The 21,680-nt window shown below is 43.3% G+C and overlaps 1 protein-coding gene across 2 annotated transcripts; it reads left to right on the top strand.

Moving 5' to 3' along the window:
• Positions 1-4,167: 4,167 nt before the first annotated feature.
• LOC125427483 (uromodulin-like) lies at positions 4,168-18,798 on the top strand. 2 transcript variants are annotated; one of them, XM_048486969.1, is made up of 10 exons: positions 4,168-4,292; positions 5,288-5,686; positions 6,585-6,692; positions 6,845-7,053; positions 7,425-7,573; positions 10,418-10,663; positions 12,604-12,766; positions 12,855-12,939; positions 15,468-15,503; positions 18,629-18,798. In XM_048486969.1, the coding sequence occupies exons 1-10, from the start codon at positions 4,211-4,213 to the stop codon at positions 18,697-18,699; spliced, it is 1,548 nt and encodes a 515-aa protein (XP_048342926.1). In that variant the 5' UTR covers positions 4,168-4,210; the 3' UTR covers positions 18,700-18,798. The 2 variants fall into 2 exon arrangements, with proteins under 2 accessions (XP_048342926.1, XP_048342925.1); XM_048486968.1 differs by having other exon boundaries at positions 15,465-15,503.
• Positions 18,799-21,680: the final 2,882 nt, after the last annotated feature.

Here is a 21,680-nt window from a genome sequence, read left to right as displayed (position 1 = left end):
TTCAGTTTGAACTGTTGTGCAGTTCCTCTGTTTTGCAAACAGCTCCCCCTAAAGTAGGGTCCCAATTTAAAAAAATGTTTGGGAACCACTGCCCTAGATCAGGATGAGGAGTTTTATATCTTGCCCAAGAGACTGTTCTCTGCAAAAGAGCCTCCCCTCCCCCTCCCCTTCCAGGTCTTTTCTTGTCCTGGAAACACAAGGTCAGCTTAAGCAAGAAGGTGGTAACAGGGTTTTGGGTTTGCCCTGTGACTGGGTTGCATGCAGCCCAATAGAGGGGGTAGAAAGTGGGGTCTGTGGTCCATCACAGGGGGCTTGGAAGGAATCCGTGTTCGGCGATCAGGCAGTGAGGAGTATATATCACATATATCAATGAAAGGCCTTTCTAACTAGCTCAGTGTTGCCCATTCTGCCTAAACGGTAGCAGATGTGGAGAGAGCTGTAACAGAACCGGATAGCTTATGCCACAATGATCAGACTATTATAGAAAAAGCTCTTAAGTGAACTGAAATGGTGATGATTTCCCTTAGACAAGAGATGGAGAGCGAATCCTGGATGGGAAGCAAACCTGAGTAAATGGCTGGCTGCTCTTACATGACCATCCCCAAGTTACTGAGCCAAGGTTGTGATTGGAGGAAACAGAGACTTTCCTGCAGAATTCTCTTTTGTTGCAAGATCTATTTGACAGGGTGGCTAGGGAGCTTTTATGGTCATTTTCTGATTATTTCAAATATTTTGAACCAGGCAGCAAGGTACTAGGAAAAAACACGTGCAAGCAAAGTCATTTTCATGTTGAAAGATTAAACGGGGTTTCACATTTTATTTAGTCATCATTTGAAAACCCATGGCTCCTATCAATCTACTTCTTTTTAACCTGCCATTCTGCAAGAAGCTCAGAACAGTTCTTCCCTTCTTACAGCAGCCCTCTGAGGGAAGCAAGACAGTGAGAGAGCAATTTACCAAGGTTAACCAGGGAACTGCAGGGAAGAATGTGAGATTTGAACCCAGTCATTGTCTCACACCACCTCCAAAGTGTCTGCTTTTTCAAATGTTTATGTTTGTGGTCCTGGCACCTGGAAAACCAGGAAAAAAGAATGTACACCCGCTCATCCAAAATGTCAGCTTTTCATTTAATGAAATACAAATAAAGCTGATTAAACAACCTCAGCATAACTTCCTCTTAAAAGGTGTATATAACGGGGAAATGAAACCTCGTTCTCAGATCTTTTTTTTCCAGCATCGGGTAAGTAGAAGTAGATTTTATATTCCATGAACCTTCGAAGCTGGGTCACCCGGAGTCAGACCCTTGGCCTGGCTAGTTCAGTATTGTCCATTTGATCAAGTTCTTCCAGGGTCTCGGGGACAGCCCAGCATCTACTCCTAGAAGTCCTTTCTATGCAGACACCAGGGATTGTACCTGCAGGCCTTTTAAATGTAGAGAATGAGCTCTGCTGTTTACCTGAGCGGTGATTCATGGGGAAGCCCATGTATAGAGAACGCAAGAAAGAAACTGCCAGTGATTTGCCATGATAGATAAATGTCAAAGGGGGCAATCCTATTGAGGCAATAGTACAAAGAGTGGCCTGTGCTCCTCCAATCCTGTTTTGGGCTACAAACCATTAACGCTTAAAAGAGTCAGCTCATGACTGTGATGGCATATTAAGAACCATGATCCAGAGCTTCTTAGACTCTCTCTGTAGTTTTTCTTATAGCTACAAGATCACAGCGTTAATTAGAGCCAAAATTAATTTTCTGCCCTCAGATCTGTTTAAAATCCTCTTTGGCAGACTATATATTGTTTAAATGTTTAATATTGCTGCCCAACCATATTTGGAATTGCCTGTGTTGCCTTTTGCAATAGCAATGACCATCTGACCAACAACTTTAAATGTTATTTAGCATCTGATAGTGAACAAGCAATGGGAATTACGATTTGGCAACTGGTGTATGAGTAGAATATACACAAATTATTAATCTCAATCATGCAGCTTTATTATTAATGAAAACTAATGGCATTTTTTACATCTATGAAATGTTAGCAGAAGCTATGAAGTGGTAAGTTAAAACACTTGATGTTTCCCTAGCACATTATATTTCTTATTTAAATCTGAAGGGGAAAGGCTGCAACTGTACCAGAGCAAAAGTGGGTGTACTGATTTCATACTGGGATTGGGGATTCCTGATTTCAAATTGTAGGTTCAACTATTCCCCCTTTTTTATGTTCCATTACCTTTTTGTCAAGGTGGATTCTCCATTTTCCTCTGGTTTTATAGATTAGCTTTTGTAGTGTATAAATGGTGGTGGCTCTGTAGGGTTTTGCCTGCCTCTGCGTAGCAGCCCTGGATTTCCTTGGTGGTTTCCCATCCAAATAATAACTATGGCTGACCCTGTTCAGCTTTCAAGATTTGATTAGCTCAGGCTAGCTTGAACTATATAATACATTAATCCAGATACCTAACTGCAAAGTGGCTTGCCTACATAGCAATCAGAAAAGCAGAATAATCAGGACACCACGTCAGGGGAGTGCCCAGTGGTAAAGAAAAATGTGACTGTAAACAAACAAGATGGGGCAGGAAACACCTTTCTTCCACTACTGAGGACCAAACCCACTTCAGGGGGCATAGAATGTTGACAGTAATTGAGGGGGAAAGATGCAGTGCAGAAAGGATCTTGAGTAGGCCTATTTGCCTTGAGATCATATAGAAGCCTAGAAGAAGAAATGGGTGTGTATAGGGGAGTTTATAAATTATTCTTCCCTTCTGGAGTCTCCCAGCTTGTCGTGTATTAAACTGATTAATGACACGCAAATAAAGTGGACAAATGAGGACATTTTATGGGAAGAAACTCCTGCAAACAAACTGATGCACAAAGAGAGAGAGAACAAGAGAGTCCTAATGTTCCTTTATTTTCTGTGGCTTGATGAGAACTCTGGAGTTTCTTTTATGGTTGCCTGATGCTTGGGTCAAAGTTGCAGTTGTCTTTTTCACCAAAGTAATTAAATTTGGTCGTAAAATTTGTTTTAGTGACTTGTGTGTAAATGGCATACAGATTATAAATGCTCTAAAGATGCTATGCAAATACCACAAAATGGGTAAGCAAAATGATCAAAGGGGGAAAATAGATTGTGGTATATTGGTGTTGCTTTAAGGACAACTCCCAGAGGGTCTCTAGAATGTGAAGGCTCAGGTCTCCAGAGCTAATCATTTCCCTCCACAAAGGCTTAGGATGATGTCAGAAGTCGGCACACGTTTGCAGGCTTCATAGACACAGCTCAGTGAGTACTCGATAAAATAAACTCAAGCCTGAAAGTAAAGCAGCTTCACCATAAAACTGCATTCTGTTTCCCGTGGAAGGCTGTGCGCCACCCGCATCCCTATCTCTGCTTGGGAACCTTGCAGAAAACTGGAGATGGTGAGAGCAGCATTTTTGCCTGTATCTGAAACCAAACCAACAGCCTTTCTGGCTGTAATCCATTACTGTCTAGTTAAGAGAACTGGTTGTAATCCATTACTGAGTCCATTCGGAACCGGTTGCTAAATGATTTGAATCCTACCACTGTCTACAGCTCTCTCAATCCTCAGGCACCTTCCACCTCGAGAAGAAATCCTCTGCTACAGGCATCTACATTTCAGCTTGGGTTTTCTGAAATCCTCCCTCTGTCTGTTTGGTTGATTCACCTAATAATATTTATAGGTTGAAGGAGGACTGAAGAATCTGACTTTTTATTAGCTCCTATCAAAGTTCACTAAAAAGGGCAATAGGAGTGCTATGTTCTGCTATCTGATTGGTTCTTCTCAATCAGGCTAAGGGACCCATTGACAGCTGTTTTCCCTCCTACTTCTCTAATTGATTATCTTTACAAACCCTGAATTTGCATTATTCAGCTTTCTAATACATATAAAGAGCTTAAATTCATTTCAATACATATATTTTTCTGTTTACAATTATACATACAATGACATTTATGGGGTTTTTTAAATGTCATCACAGCTCGCTGTGTATGTCAATTGAAAATAAATAAAAATAACACATATGGACTCAGAAGCAAGATGAGAAGTTGACAGTACTGATAGTAGTTAGAGGTTTTGAAGATATAATGGAAAAGTGTAAGGCAATAAAATCCACTTGTCATATTTTTGCAGCTCTAAATTACTTGTGTTCGTCCTTTTTTTTCCATTACAGGGTGGTGGTGCTGATTTTTTTACTACCAAATATGGATTGTAGCCTTTATCTGGTCTTGCTCTTATTTGGTTTTAACTGGAGCACCTTTGCACAGCAAACTTCCGGGATACCAGGTAAAAAGCGAATGTTGTGCTTATCCAGCTTTCCACTGCTATAAATCTGTTAAAGTAACAGTTATATCTCAAGCTGTATATACCAAAGAACATAAATACATGCTCAAGTTCTCCATTTGTAAGTTTTCCATTGTTTTAGTAAAGCTTGGGCAATTCAGATACAACAATTTCACACCAGCCCTTGATAATCTAGTCTTTGCTAGTGTGGCACAAACTTGCAGCAAACCTGTTAGGCCAGGGTTATCAAATTCATTTATTATGAGGGCTGGATATGACATAAATGTGACTTGGTTGGGCTGGGCCCTGGGGCAGGGGGGATGCCTTGGCTGGTAAGACCTCAGAAGGCTTGACAGTGCAGATGCCATGACATCACTGCTGGGCAAAACTGTGGAAGTGGTATTACCACCTTCCCCCCTGGAATTCCACATATCTCAATGATAAAGATCTCAGAATGGTGAATAGCATGAGGAAAAGGGATCCTTTCATGCCACCCCGGATTACCTGACTTTCCTTGAGGTCCCAGGTCAAAACATGTCTACTTACCAGGCTTTAACTAAGGGGATTTGTCTTTTTAGCTGTGTGGACTGGCCTGTTATTCTTATGTTGTTTTTATGCCCTGACGTGTTTTTACAGACCTGTTTGTGTGGGCTTGACTGGTTTTAATTGGCTTGTTGGTAGTGTTCTGTTGTGAGTTGCCTCGAGTAGGTTCTGGAGAGGCAGCATATAATTTCTACATAAGTAAATGTAAATCCCCTTACCTGCTTTGTCCTAATGCAAATGTTAGTAAAAATGTCTAGTCCATAATTCGCATTTCGGGGAGGGAGCAAAAGCGTGCTCTTCCTCTTATCTGTGTTTGTCGTCTGTCTATAAAGCAGCTTGATACAGTCCAGGATGGGTTAAGGGAAGAGCCTACTTCTTTGGGAGGGGTGGGCACTGCTAAATTTGTTTGCACATCTTGACATACCAGAAACACTGAGCTTTCTGCATCTCCTCAGGCTTTGCTCAAGAATGTATGTGGGTAAATGGCTCCCGCACCTGCTCAGATCCTTGTTCGAATTACATAGTTCTGGATCAGCCCTGGCGAAGTACCTCCTATGGGCAGGGAAAGAACTGTGACAGTGATAAAAGAGGATGGTATCGGTTTGTTGGCCAGGGAGGAGAACGCATGCCAGAAGCTTGTGTACCTATATATAAGTGCAACACTGATGCACCTTTGTGGTTAGATGGATCACACCCTAACGAGAATGCTGGAATTGTAACTCGTGTTGCCTGTGCTCACTGGAATGGAAAATGCTGTCAATGGTCTACCTCTGTGCAGGTTAAAGCGTGCATTGGTGGCTATTATGTCTACAAACTGGAAGGGACACCAACATGTAGTTTGTCTTATTGCACAGGTATGTACAATTATTCTGCAATTCACATACACGCTACAGGGGTCAGTACTATCAGTCACAGACTAGGAAAGGGATTTGGGCATCTTAGTTGATAGTTCCATGGGAATGTCAACTCAGTGCATGGCAGGCAAACTCTATGCTGGAGATAATTAGGAAGGAAATTGATAATAAAACGGCAAAGAGTACTGTGTTCAGTTCTGGTCACTACATCTCAAAAAGGATATTGAAGAGATAGAAAAAGTGCAGAGAAGGGCAACGAGGATGCTTGAGGGATTGGAGCACCTTCCTTATGAGGAGAGGCTGCAGCGTTTGGGACTCTTTAGTTTGGAAAGGAGACGTCTGAGGGGGGATATGATTGAAGTCTATAAAATTATGCATGGGGTAGAAAATGTTGACAGAGAGAAATTTTTCTCTCTTTCTCACAATACTAGAACCAGGGGGCATACATTGAAAATGCTGGGGGGAAGAATTAGGACTAATGAAAGGAAACGTTTTTTCACACATCATGCGATTGGTGTTTGGAATATGCTGCCATAGGAGGTGGTGATGGCCACTAACCTGGATAGCTTTAAAAGGGGCTTGGACAGATTTATGGAGGAGAAGTCGATCTTTGGCTATCAATCTTGATCCTCCTTGATCTGAGATTGCAAATGCCTTAGCAGACCAGGTGTTCAGGAGCAACAGCCGCAGAAGGCCATTGCTTTCACATCCTGCTTGTGAGCTCCCAAAGGCACCTGGTGGGCCAGTGCGAGTAGCAGAGTGCTGGACTAGATCTGGTCTGATCCAGCTGGCTTGTTCTTATATTCTTATGTTCTAATTATTCTGGGAAAGGCTTTTTTGGTAACAGATACCCCATAAACCATGCTATTCTTTCCCATTTATCCATACAATCATCCAGATCCCAACTACACTGAGAACCCATGTTCACAATGTGGTGTTGATGAGGAATGCAGTTTGATGAACGGTGTCTGGAGTTGCAGGTGCAGTCAAGGTTTCAATAGTTCTGGTATGTACGTTCAGGATCACTGGGGTGAGACTGGGCTGGAAGGGCATCCCAAGTCCTATTCTCATATTGTGCTGTATCCCATTAAGTGCAAACTGTATTGAAGTACTATATAAATACTAACCATCTATTCCTTCATAACCATTCTTATTAAGATATTTCTAGCTTGAAGCCTGAACTAGAATGTGGAGCATCTCAGATTAAAGTTTATCTTGAGAAGTGCGTCCTGAAGGAACTGGGCTTCCAGGATGTGGTCATGTACTTAAAAGATAACAGATGTTCCGGTTTTGAAGAGCGAAAGAACACAACAGTGATTTCAGTTGTGACTCCCACTCAAGGTGGCCAGTGCGGGACACAATTAACAGTAGGTTCTTGTTCAGTGTAAAAATCAGTGCCTCACCAGAAAATACTTTCCAGATCCATATGAGTTCATGTTGCCTCTCTCTGTAACTTCTACAAGGCATGATCTGATTGACGAGGTGGCAACTTCATGAAACCAATTCAGAGTGAGGCAGGAAAGGCTGAGTTCCCTCTGAATGGGTTTTATGGTGTTATTGTTAGCCAAGTCAGGTTGGCAAAGTAATGATGTGATTTCATCCTATCAAAGTTTGTTGCATAATGTCTGGCTGACTGAATGCTGTGACAATTGCAGAACAGGAAACTGCACACAAAAAGCTCACTCTCAAACATAACTCAGTGGAAGTCAAGAGATGAACTTCTTTTTTCCTCCCATAGAAAAATGACACCCATGCTACATACAGTAATACACTATATCTGGGGAATGGAATTGTTGTTAGAGAGGATGAAGTCAAGATTAATTTCCAGTGCTCCTACCCACTGGATATGGAAACCAGTCTTGCAACCGCTATCCGGCCTATCGTAAGGTATGTCATTATTTATTCTTCTAAATTAATTATACCTTCTATTTAGAGCTGCTACAACAGATCAGCTCTTGTATGCTGATCTCCAACATATGATGCTGAAAGCAGGAGAGGGTGTGGGTAGATGGATGTGGGACCACAGGGTAGCTAAATGAGATCCAGTGATAGAAATTTGATTGCCCCAGGGTTCTGGTTGTTGTGATGCAATTCATGCATGCGTGTTACATATTCTGTTAAGTTACTTCTGACTTCTGACAACCCTATAAACTAATGACCCAAAAAATGTCCTGTCCTTAAGAGCTTTGCTCAGCTCTTGCAAAGTGACAGCTGTGGCTCCTTTATTGAATCGATCCATCTCATGTTGGGTCTTTCTCTGTTCCTGCTGCCTTCAGTTTTTTTTTAGCATGATTTTGTTCTCTTGCGAGTCTTGTCTTTTCTTATCTAAGGCTATCCTGATTACCCAGTCATTCAGTGTTCCTTACCCATACTTGCAGAGTGGAGCCCCTAGTCATGAGAGATGAGCTTTCTTGAGGAGTAGGGGCTTCATGCTGCAAGTATGTGTATGGAAGACCGACTAGCAGGGTCCTAGGTTTGTGCTGCGAGATCCCTAGTCAAGAACAGTGGTTCTCAACCTGGGGGTCGGGACCCCTTTGAGGGTCGAATAACCCTTTCACAGGGGTCGCCTAAGACTCTTCATCAGTGTTCTCCATCTGTAAAATGGATAAATGTTAGGGTTGGGGGTCACCACAACATGAGGAACTATATTAAAGGGTAGTGGCATTAGGAAGGTTGAGAACCACTGGTCAAGAGGAAACAAATAATCACTGGCTTGATTGACACTAGAAGGAAAATGTAATTGTTAACATACCCATACACTTTTTGTGGCACCCTCCTGCAGATGGGCCTTGTTTGATGTTATAGAACAGATTTGTTAAATGGGCCACTTCTGGGTGTGTCTCAGCATTATTAAAACGGATGGAAGTTTTGCCTCAGTCGTCGTTTCCAGATAGACTGTACCACTTCCGAAAAAGGTTGAATTTTCCTTAACAGGCATTGTGAATTTCCACAAGGCTCCACCCATGTGAAAAGAATAATATCCCTTCATAAGTAAATCTTTTAATAGTTTAAAATCAACTTCTTGGACAATGTCCTAACTCTGATAGGTTTCTTAGAAAGTTAAATTTTATAGTTTAAGGACCCATTGCAAAACCATAGGAAAACAGAAGGAACAGTCATGACTCTCTGTCAGACAGGGAAGTTTATTTTTCACTCATGGAGAGATATTCACATGTTAATCAGTCAACTGAACTTCAGAATTTGACAAGTGAGCAGCCTCATCCAGAGCTCCAGTGGAGGGACGTGATGCCACAATGGCACTGTTCCACTGCCTCCAAGAGGGCTTTCCATCAGCATGGGGAGGCAAAAAAACAAAGAAGAAGAAGAAGAGTTCGGATTTATACCCCACCTTTCTCTCCTGTGAGGAGACTCAAGGTGGCTTACAAGCTCCTTTCCCTTCCTCACCCCACAACAGACACCTTCTGAGGTAGCTGGGACTGCGACTAGCCCAAGGTCACCCAGCAGGAACGTAGGAGTGCGGAAACTCATCTGGTTTACCTGAAAAACCTCTGCTACTCAGGTGGAGGAGTGGGGAATCAAACCCGGTGATCCAGATTAGAATCCACACTCTCTTAACCACTACACCACCCTGGCTCTCCGCCCCTCCCCGGCCACTGTAGAGCCCTCCATTGGGCTCAATGGTCTTAGGATCCAAAGGTTGGTGAAAGTATGAGAGCCAGGGCCGTGGCGTAACTGCCGCAAATTTGGGATGGAAGCTGACTAATGTCAGCTCCACTCCTGGCACTGCCCCTGCCATGCCCCCACTGTGGCTAGTGACAGCATGATGTGGCACTGAACACCATGTCCGGGCACTGTGGGGCATGGCGTTGGCTACCTGCCAGCATTTCTACCTTCACCAAGGTAAGTAACCACTGGTATGGGCATGTACCGCTTCCGCAGTGTGATTCAGCCCTCCCCCTTTGGATGGGGCTGAGAATGTCAGCTTGTCAGTGGTAAATAGTTCCATGGAAAGAGGCTGTGCATTTCACAGTGTGTGCCAGTTAAATTAACTCCACACCTTGCTTAAGATGTAAGTCTACCATCAAATACAGAAGCCCTGTTCTTTATGCCAAACCACATTTAAGGCAACTTAACAACATTCATGTGATGTCCCAATGAACAATCCATGAAATACTTGGGAGGGGTTCTGGTTCAGTTCAGTGGCATCCTCTTTACCCAGAGAAGATCGCAAGTTCTGTGTTAGGATAGGATATTTGTTTTATTATTTACAAGGTTTATTAAATGCTTTTCTTCCACACAGAGCTCAAGGTGGTTTACAATATAAATATTAATTTTAAAAAGTAAAATAGATACATAAAAATAAAAAGTAAACTTTAAAATAACAAAGTAGGGCTGCTTCTATTAAAATATGCTATCTTAAATAAAACTGTCTTCAGCTGCCTCCTAAGGATTGTATATGGGGTGGCCAGGCACATTTCCTTGGGGAGGTTGTTCCGCAATTGTAGGGCTGTGGCTGAAAGGCTCTCTCTTGTGGCCTACCAAATAAGCATCTTTGATTGATGGAACAGTCAGGAGGGATCTTAATTCCTGGGAATCTCTGGAAAATAGGGGAAAATAACTTTTATTTAGCTTAAAAATTGTGAGATGTCTTTCAATACAGCAAAAAATAAATCACTAATTACAAGTTTACAATGTTTTAGATTATATGAACATCTGTCAAATAATTTCCCTTATGAAATAGTATATATATATTGTATTTGCTGCCTCTAGCTCAATCAACATCAGTGTGGGAGGCACAGGAATCTTCATGGTGAAAATGGCTCTCTACAGAGATTCAAATTACACCTCCCCTTATGAGGGATCCACAGCAGTGTTATCAACAAAGGACACCCTGTATGTTGGTGTCATGGTGACAGTGGGGGACATGTCTCGGTTTGTTTTGAAGCTTGTCAACTGCTATGCAACACCCACAGAAAACACTGCTGGTCCTCTGAAATATTTCATCATCCAGAACAGGTAAGATTACAAAGTATCTTGGCCAGGAAGATGTATCAAAGTACTTGGAAAGATAAGGTGGATTCAGGCACAGAAGTCAATTAAGAAAAAAGGAATGGGTACAGGCCCATTCATAGCAGATTTTGAAAGATGAAGCTTGCTGCTATGGGCAATGCTGTTGATCAGCTCATTAGATCAGTTCTTGTGTTGTCTTTCCCTTGAGGGCTGAACAAGTTTTCTAATGTACACCATCAAGTTACAGCTGCCTTATGACATCCATAGGATTTTAAAGGCAAGAATTGTTCGGAAGTGGTTTGCCATTGCCTGTCTCCATGCGGGCTGAGAGTTTTCTGAGGGAATTGGCCAAAGGTCACCGAAGGTGGCGAATACCCCCCACAATGGTGTTTTGTTGACTCGCTCGTTTTGTTGACTCGCATTTTGGAAAATGCCACCCTCCATCCTTTTGGAAAACCCTTTTGGAAAATGCCACCCTCTACCTGGTGCCAAGCGAACTGCACCAGGTGGAGGTTGGTGTTTTCCCTGCACCGCAGTATCTCTCCTCTTACCTCTTGTCACCTTCCGTTGCTCTGCAGCAGCCAAGGGACATGCCCCCTGGCCTCCGACTCAGGAAGTGTCGCTCTGGCCAGGGGGGCGTGTTCCCTGGCCTCTCCAGAGCAAATGGAAGGTGACAAGAAGTAAGAGGGGACCTCCTGTACCAGGCCCTGTGCAAACATGGCCCTGTGGGCCACTGGGGCACTGGAGCTGTTCGCAGGGCACTGTGCGAACGACTCCGGGGTGTGAGCTGGCTGCAAGTACACTGGTGCATCCCCGCTCACCAAGCCCATGCAGAAAGGGCCATAGGCTGGCATTCACTTAGTACTCTCAGAAACCTCACTGTTAGAAAACCCTAAAACATATAATCAGTCACTCTGTGGAGAAAAATAACGCAAAGCCCGAAATACGCCAAACTACTGGTTCTAGGGATCCTTCTACCCATTACCTGGAAGATCTAGCCCGAAATACTCCAAACTACTGGTTCTAGGGATCCTTCTACCCATTACCTGGAAGATCTAGCCCTCCTTGGTTATATATATGGCCCCTCAGCCTAAACCCCTCACTAACCCTCTGCCAGTTCAATGTCTGAGTATTTATTTGCTTTCAACACACAGCTCACAGGCTGTCACAAAGTAGAACAAACTAGATTCACACCATTGACTGCAACTACTCTCCTCAGAGATGATATGTTTTAAATAAACAGTTAAAGCAGATAGCTCTTAACCTCAGGAACTGCAAAATCCAAAAGCCTCTCAGAGAGTGTTTCACAGGGAGATAGCCTCCTCCCTCTGTGCATCATCAAGTTTTTTAGCCAATCGGAGTTCAGGGTGCCACAACCAATCAGGTGGCTTCTCCTGTTCCTAAGACTTTCTTTGCCTCACTCTGAATGTAAACGATAATGCCTCTGACAGACCTGCACTTTAAAATTAACTTTTCTTCTGCAATTCATCACACTACTATACCACACTGGCTGTCATGCCCATCTAAATTAGAAGGGAAACTAAGAACAAGTGAATTGCCTGTTGCTACCCAGGGACGCATGGCATATGTAGTCCATGGACCCCGTTTCTTTCTAGTCAGCTGAACAGACTTCTTAGGTTATCTTCCTCTGTGCAACTAATTTTTGGCATTTCTAGTATACACTATTTGCCACAAGCATAAGGTCTTTCCATTCATTCCTCACCTCCATCTTACCAGTGCACCTTGTGGTTGTATGCTTGCTTTTCTGGCACTCTTGCAGTATTTGACCAGCACAAGCATATGATCTATTAAGACTAAGGAGGAAAAAATAATAGAAGATTTCTTATGCCTCAGTTTCATTTTGCCAGCAAGAGCTAGCTTGGGCATAGAGGATTTGATGTTTGAAAAACTGTGAACTCCACTAACAACCTGCATTTAATTTCCAGCTGTTCAAACCCGAGGGATTCAACTGTTTCAGTGGCAGAAAACGGAGTTGCATCACAAGCAAAGTTTTCTGTTCAAGGATTTGGATTTCTTGGGGACTCTAAACAGGTTTTTCTCCACTGCGAATTTCATTTCTGTGACATTCACACGGAACAATGCAGACCAGTAAGTCTGGATGATAATTACAAGTATAAATGGTAACTTGGTGAGTGTGAAGGTTTAATGACTGTTCCATTGCAATCTTTTTCTGTAGCATTGCTCAAGAGGTGAGAGTCGACAAGCTGCTGTTGCTGGTGAGCCGAATAACGTTTTGCATTTGGGACCTATTGCTCTGAGAGGTAAGATTATTTTTTGGCACTGTACAGCTGTGGATTATTTCTCAGTGTTACTGCTGCTGCTTGGGTAACATTAAGTGATTTCAGCTCAGGCAATGTAGTGAGGCGCAGGAAGCCGATGTTCTTCAAAAGCAAAGTATTTTATTCGGAAGTGGTTGCTACAGCTCAGGCAGGGGAATCGCGCTTTTGTAGCCAAGCGCTAGAACTTTTATACACACACATCAAAAGGGGCAAGGGGGCAGGTAAGGGGGCAGGTAAGGGGGCAGGTCCCTTATCTTGAAACAATAAGGAAACATCAACACATAAAAGAAAAGGTACAATTACAACTTTGTGAATAGGACCATGAGATCTTGCTGTCAGGTGTCTTCCTGCAAGACTTTACGATAGTGCTGAATTGGAGAGCGTAAAGGGTCCATTCATGAAACTGTTTAATGCACCAAGGCTGTTTAATGCACCAAGGAATCTGGTTATCAGATGGGCTGTTTCCTTGAGTTATGTCCTGAGGCTCCTGTGCCCCAGTCCCACAACAAAAGAAAGTTCAAATGGTCCAATGGCGATCTTGGCACGTCTTTCAACGGCTGGGATATCTGGGGTGCCATCATCAGATTCAATTTGTAAATCCAAAGGGGTCTTTGTTTTCGCTAAAGAGATCTACCAGGTATTGGCCCAGGACTGAATTCCAAGGCTAGCTTCCTTGGCTCTTAATATCAGCCGCTACAAGCTGCTGCTTTTTCCAACACAGATATCTAAAATAATATTTATAAACTTAAACATTAGAGGAAATCTTAAATAACCTCCAATGCAGTACAAGCACATATACATACAAGCAAGAGTATGCTAAATTAACAGTAACAAAACCTTAAATCAACTGGAGAACCTAGCTGAAGTATAATCCTAAACATTGGGCAAATAATAAATCCAACACTGAGGGGTTTACATTACATCTTAAAAGGGACAAAGGCAAGAAGGAAACCATGTGAAACATCAGCACATTTATATATATACATTCTTTCCAGGCCTTATGGAGACTTTTGGACAACACTGGTCTCTTTGCTCTGATCCTTAGCCAGTGTAGTTCAGCGACAGGCTCAGGAAAATATTTTCCTATTTTCCTGGCGGTAACATCAGTGAGGTGTGTGGTGTCCTAAAGGGAGACCTCCCTTGGTTGCTCCACAGAGCAGTGCACAGCTAATTTTGTGTGTCTAAAGCAGAGATACTGATCAATCTAGCAATGAAATCCTGAGCAGTTACACCCTTTTAGTCAGGATTGCACTATTAGAGTAATCAGTCTTTTTGCCTTTGAGTGTTTACCCATGTCACTTTGACACTTGTTAGTTTTGTGTTGCTAAGTTTCTATCACTGTAGTTGAAAAACCACGAGCTGGTGGGGTAAATACTTGGATCTGATTTGAAGCATAGAGCCCAGTCACCTCGTTGGGGTGGCATCAACTCCAGCAGGAAATGAGGCGGCACATTCTCTAGGTCAGGTGATGTTTTATGGCTAATCCAAAAGTTCTGAATACTATTTGCAGGTTGGTTGTTGTGGGCTTTCCGGGCTGTGCGGTCATGGTTTGGTAGATCTTGTTCCTAATGTTTTTCCTGCAAAACATTCCCTTCTTACTGGACACAGTGTGTAACAGACTTCTCTCTGTGATACACCCAGTGGTGGGATCCAAAAATTTTAATAACAGGTTCCGATGGTGGTGGGATTCAAACAGTGGCACCACCGCACACGCACCTCCAGTCCCTATTGGGCAGGGAGGTTGTTTTAGTAACCCCTTCTTGGCACTCAGAAAAAATTAGTAACCACTTCTAGAGAAGTGGTGAGAACTGGTTGGATCCCACCTCTGGATACACCTCTGAAGATGCCAGCCACAGATGCAGGTGAAATGTTAGGAACAAGGTCCACCAGACCACAGCCACACAGCCAGGAAAACGACAGCAACCAGTTGAATCCGGTCGTGAAAGCCTTTGACAATATTTGCAGGTTGTTTGTGCCAACTAACCCAAGGCTATTGTGTCTCAGACGGGGCTTACATGAATGACTGGTGTAGCATGCCAGGGGAACAGTCTGTTATCGGCACCCAGAGACATCTAGTCACCACCCATCTCAGGGCTTGACTATAAGTGATGGCTTCTTATGTGTATTTTTAAGGAACAACCTTTTGTTTTCACAAATACAGCTTCAGAGACTGGCTTGCCAAGGAAGAAACCTTTGTTTTCTTTCTCTGGAAGGAATATAGAGCATGCAGCTCTCCACAACCCAGTGTATAATATTGCCCTGGTGGAGCTTGTGAAAGAAGATATTTTTGGCTGCAGATGGACTACATTGCGGCCTTTGTTTCATGTATCAGAAAAATCTATTTAAGAACAAGGGGTGGCAGAAGCAATAAAAGAAAGAAAAGATAATGGAAAAAGCATTCATTTATTTGATGAATGCAAGAAAGTGCGTCACATCCAGACCTCTTCATACTGACTTCATGAAATGATGCTATTGAACTGTCTTGTTACTCTTTCTCCCACAATAAGCAGGTTCTGAAAGTCTTGCTGGAGCTGCCTCATCTCATGGTAAGGGAATTTATTTGGTTCCATGTAGAATTTTTAGCAACCTGACTTTGAAAGCACGATAAGATTAGACCAGTGGTGGCGAACCTATGGCACGGATGCCAGAGGTGGCACTCAGAGCCCTCTCTGTGGGCACACGCAAACAGAGTCGCCCCCCTCCCCCACACATCTAGGCTGGCCTGGGCTGCTGGGATCAATTATTAGCATTAAACCGAAGACCTAGTTTTGGGGAAGCAGTGTAGGTAACCCTGTCAAGCGCTGTTAAACCCCACTGATTTTCATGCAAAGAACTAAAGCACAATCCTTTACCTGGGAGTAAGCTCGGTTGCTGGCAATGGGGCTTGCTTCTGAGTAAACCCTCCTAGGGTCGTGATTCACCCATTGGAAGAGTTGCACAGTTGCTTCAAAGCAAAGCTAATGACTACCAGCAAGCTTACTCCTGAGTAATGCACGCCTCGGAGCCAACCATTTTTTCTAAACTAAAACCTCAGTATTCAGGTTAAATTGCCGTGCTGGCACTTTGTGATAAATAAGTGGGTTTGGGGTTGCAATTTGGGCACTCGGTCTTGAAAAGGTTCACCATCACTGGATTAGACAGATACTGTATGACACTTCAATCATTATATACACACCAATCATTATACAATATTACACTTCAATCATTATACACTTCGATCACAGAATAATTCATGCCATCATTCATGCCCCTTTTTATCCTCAAAAATGATTCTGCAAAGTAGGTAAGACTGAGTGACTGTTCCAAAGTAATCTAATGTTAATGCTTAATGTTAGAGTCTCATTCTGGCTAACATAGTCCTTTCGTTTGGGTATGAGAACATGGAAGAACTCTTCCCAACTGGTCCTACCCATAAAACTTGAGGGAGTGATGCTTTGATTCAATCTCAAACAAATTAATCAACTAAGATGTTCAATATCCAGAGGCACTAATTCTTAAGCTGACCCTAGATCTACCCTATCTCACGAAATGGTCCTTGTAATGGGAATGGAAAGAATGGTGATGGGAATGGAAAGAATGGTGCAGGCTACCATGGATTCTTTAGAAGCAGAACTGTGTAAAAATATTGTTGCTAGATACGTTCTAAATCTAAGTTGTGTAGACCTAAGCAAAAATAAAGCCCAGTAGACTTAGTTCAGTTTTAGATATCAAGTGTCAATTTAGGGAAGGTAGGTTTTTCTTTAATCTGACAAGATATAAAGGAGGATGTCTTCTTCACTTTTATTAGCTGTGAGAAGAAGGAAGTATCTTAAATATCACCAGTAAGAAGCCCTGAAGATTGCATGTCTTCCCTCAGAATCCCTCAGAAATAATTTCCTTTATAGTTGTTTGTAAATAGTTTTTCTTAAGTGTTATAGCTATACCTAATTGTATACAGTTGCCTTTTTCCTTTGAGGTACTCATGTGGTTTTGATGCAGAAGACAATCTTCAGAAATTATTGGTGAAAGGCAAGGATCCCACTGACAGACAGCCTGCACTGTTGTCTATTTTGCTTGATGAATAGGACAAGGTGGATCTTGGCTCCCACCATCTTCATTTTAGGCAGCAAGTGAGGCAAAATGCCCTAGGCCAGGGGTAGGGAACCTGCGGCTCTCCAGATGTTCAGGAACTATAATTCCCATCAGCCCCTACCAGCATGGCCAATTGGCCATGCTGACAGAGGCTGATGGGAATTGTAGTTCCTGAACATCTGGAGAGCCGCAGGTTCCCTACCCCTGCCCTAGGCTCTCCAAATCTCCAGCACTGAGGAAAGAGAAGGTATATATGTGAGCATCATAGGGAGCGTGATTGGTCTTTATCATAGGGCCCTTCCCCACTTACCTTTTCCCGAGGGCTGCTGCCCGCAATTCCGAGCGCGCAGCATCCCTGGCTCGGGTTTTCACTGACTCGCCGCTTCCGCGCCGGGTTTCATCGTGCTGCTCTTTGAAAGAGAGCGCCAGGGATGTCACGCTTTGCTTACAGCAGCAGCGTCAATGTTAAGGCCGTCCCCTCTCAGTGGGGAGCGCCGAGGGACCCCGCGCTACTCTCCTCGAGTAGCGCGGGGCTTAGGGTAAGTGGGGAAGGGCCCATAGATACATGCAGACAAGACTGATCCTGCTCCCTGTAGCACTCACCTACATTTTTCTCAGTTCTGTAAATTTGGAGGATCTTTCCCAAGACCACATAGGTGTCAAAAGAGAGGATGAGCCATAGTTAATATGAAATAGAAAGACTGTTGCCTCCAGGAGCAGAGATACATGTAAGAGATGTTTAAGGTCAAGGTCTTCTGTACCTACTCAATTATGCCTTAGAGAGCTAGCAATAGAGTAGATGTTTGCGGCAAGTGGGGTTGGGGTGTAAGGATCACCCAGTCTGACTTGCAGTCACATGCACTGTTGTGGGACTGACTGTACAACTGCTTTGCTTGGAGCAGCTCTGAACCCTGTAGGGTTAATTTTTACTCCGTGCTTTTCTCTACCTTAAGGAATCTCAAAGCCACTTACACTCATGATCTCCTCCTCTCCCCACAGATGAAGCTGAGAGAGTTCTCAGAGAACTGTGAATAGCCCAAGGTCACCCAGCTAGCTTCATATGGAGGAGTGGAGAATAAAAACTTGTTCTCCAGATTAGAGTCCACCACTGTAACCACTACAATGCACTAGGGTGGGGGCGGGGGGAAGAGAGAGGCTTCTGCCTTTTCTCTCGCAGTTTTCCCTAACAAAAACAGCTGTATGAGTGGCTGTTTTGCCCTTCTCAAGCTCCACATGTCATCAATCTCATGATCCCAGGACATGTGGAGTCCAAGAAAGGGGCAAAGGACATCCTAAGGCTGTTTCCACTAGAGGAAATGTCATGGGAAAGAAAGCAGAACTCCTCCTACCTAGAGCAACCATACCAGTATCAAAGGAGTTGATAAGATAAACCCCTCAATGGTACACATGACTACAAGTCGGGTTGGGGCATTCCCATCACAGCAAAGGTCCCATCTATCATATAGCTAGGGCATCCAGAATAAAGTTTCTGTTATTCATGGGTGAGTACATTAAAAACAAACGGACCCCACAGATCACTTCCATGAACCTACTGAAACATACAAACGTTCCATGAAATAAACTTCTTCTTCTTCCACAGCTTCATTAGGGGTTTGGATAACGGTGCTCGTTGCTGCTGTGCTGGCTTTTCCTCTTCATGAATTTGCTTGACTGACGAACCCGGTCATCCACACTGCGGAACAAAGAGCAGCACCAAGTTACATAAAGAGAGAAAAATTAAATAAAGCAGAAAAAATACGTGGACACACACACACTGTGTAGGTGATTATTAGTGCTTTGACCTGTCCCTCCAGTGCATGCAGAGCTGAGTACATGCCCCCAACATCTTTATTTATGTCAATACATTGGGATAAGGTTCATGGGGGAAATCCTTGCTTATAGAATAAATGGACCATTGGCCGCAAAGGCTGGCCTCCATTGGTTCCATGTAGAATTTTTAGCAACCTGACTTTGAAAGCAGGATAAGATTGGATAAATACTGTATGACACTTCAATCATTTGTTGGTATGGAGCAGGAATCTTTTGCACTGCTTTTCATGCCGGCAGGTGTAAAAGAGTCACTGTTCCTTCCTTTATCCCTCTTACCAGAAAATAAACATCCTCTAGAGGCAGAGAAATCTATCTAGGCTGGACAGCATCAAACATTTCACAGCCATTCCCAATAAATACAGTGGTTTCCCTTGTGATGTGACAAACTCTCTCAGCATCCCCTTCCTGAGAGGACTGTTGAGAAGACAGAAGGGGAAGGGGAGAGACATAATTTATACCTTGCTTTTTTACTAATGGATACCCAAATCACCTTAAATATTATTCTCACCATCCTGTGAGGTTGACTGAAAACAGAGCCTAATCCAAATACTATACACACACATACTGCAATGAAAAACTGTATATAATTTCCATAGTACATGTTAGATGCCAAATAATTACCATTAATAATGCATATCCTTGCCAAAAAAAATCTGCATGGCATCTTAGCCAAGTTCTCCTTTTATTTATACAGGATTTGGTAAGCAATGGATAAATATTGTCACTAATCAGAAACACTTGTTATATAGCAGTTGATAGTAGCTTTGCTAGAACACCCACCAGGCTGGCTTATGTGGGTGTTCAGATATACCAAACAAGTTTGGACGTGCCCATGTATAATTATACTGACATATTCAAATTTTAAAAGGCATGCGGTATAGAAAAAAATAATTTTGAGATTTTTTACTGGAGACCTATACTACGCCTCCTGTGTCCCACCTTGCTGTGCCAGTGTGCCTGTTCATTTGATTACATTTAGAGTCTCCCCATGTAGAGGAAGAAGAATTGGATTTATATCCCCCCTTTCTCTCCTGTAGGAGACTCAAAAGGGCTTGACATTTCCTTTCCCTTCCCATCCCCACAACAAACACCCTGTGAGGTAGGTAGGGCTGAGAGAGCTCAGAAGAACTGTGACTAGCCCAAGGTCACCCAGCTGGCGTGTGTTGGAGTGCAATGTGAAGCCTGAAGGAACTGTGGAACAGGAGCTGCAGGCAACAGAGCCAGCTCCAAGCCCTGTCCTGCCAGCCAAGGCAGAGCCAGCAACAGAGCCTAATACCATGCAGTTGGGAGAACCATCAGTTACCTCAGAGGAGTTGAGTAATGAGCCAGCTGCACAAAGAAGGCAAAGACAAAGGCAGCAGCTAAGTGCTAAAAGGAGAAGTGCCTTCATTGCTGCTCACTATGGTAGAAGGCTCTGTGAGTTGGAGACATCTGCTTCAGAGGAGGACTGAGTCATCACAGGGTTCTGCACCCATCTTACTTAAGCCTGTCTTGGGCATGGCCTGGCCTGGGTGCAACGTGTACTTCCTGGTAACCTCCATGTACCTGGTCTTCCTCTGAACTCTGGCTCTCAGCCTGCTTGCCTGATCTCCTGCCTGTGCCTTGACTGTGGGCCATCTGGGCCTTTGCTTGCTACCTGCCTTGACTCTGGAATGCCTGACCACACCTTAGCTAGCACTTGCTGGCAGCACACTGGCCATTTTATTGATCCAAATAACTGTGACCTCAGGAGATACTGGTTCTTCTCCAGGAAATGAGATGATTTTGTTTATGTACTGGGCAAAAGCAGTAGTGAATGGTACTGACCATGCACAAAGGTACTGTGCATGCACAAAGCTGTTCACTATGGTACTATGTTCATGAAAACATTTGCAAGGAAGCATTGAGGTGAATCAATCAGGAGCTTGATCAAGGAATCTGAAGTCTGTCTTTTGTATGATCAAGGGAATTTGAATAAGGAAAGTTCACCACAAAGTTCTCATTATACATATCTGAAGCAAAAGGTTGGAGTAACAACTAATGGAAGCTGATTGTGTAGGTGCTGCTATTTCATGTGCAGTAGTGTACTCTGTCAACACTAATGATGTATAATCAGCTTTAACACTTAGCTGTATCAGATTTTCTGTCTTATGTAGAATGAAACTGCCCTGTAAGAGTTGTTGGAGGGAAGACAGTGAAATAGTGCACCTTGAATTGGGTAGCAATAGATACTAATTTGTATTTGTGAAAACCCACAATTAATGTTGAGCTCCTAATGAGAACTTCACTCTAGCTACTTTGCCTCTGCTGTTTGCTGGAGGCAATTCAGTAACAATCCTCGTCTAACCGGTCACATATGACTAAATCCGGCAGCAGCCGGCCAAGACTGCTTTCCAATCAGTAAGAGAGACACAAATACCTCTCATGGGTGCAAGCTGTCCCGGTGCTTGTACACGCTACAGCCCTGAGCCAACTTTTCCCATCTACACTGGAGAGAACATCTGTGCCCTTTTCACAGCTGACTAAAGGGGAATGTTTATTTAACATGGAAGTCACTGAAGGGCCTCCTTTAGAGAAGACTCTTGGGTTACACTGTGGAAATCAAACTGTGATCAAGGAATCTGGGGTCTGGCAGAGAATTTCACTCTGAAGGCAAAAGTCTGAAAACCGTGGCTGACAGTTTTCAAACAATAATGCTGTGTAGGTAGATTGCTAGACAATAGCCTGAAAAGCATACTCTCCTGAAACGCAATGCTACATCTTGTGCAGCAGCTCAGTTCCCAAATAAGTGTTTAATGGAACTTTCCTCTAAAAGTTTTTGTGAGTTCCCGCTTGTATATTCT

This window comes from Sphaerodactylus townsendi, linkage group LG02 (assembly GCF_021028975.2).
Source record: "Sphaerodactylus townsendi isolate TG3544 linkage group LG02, MPM_Stown_v2.3, whole genome shotgun sequence".
Classification (NCBI taxonomy): Eukaryota; Metazoa; Chordata; class Lepidosauria; order Squamata; family Sphaerodactylidae; genus Sphaerodactylus; species Sphaerodactylus townsendi.
Note: the sequence above shows the minus strand (reverse complement) of the source record. Positions and strands in the feature narration are given on the sequence as shown.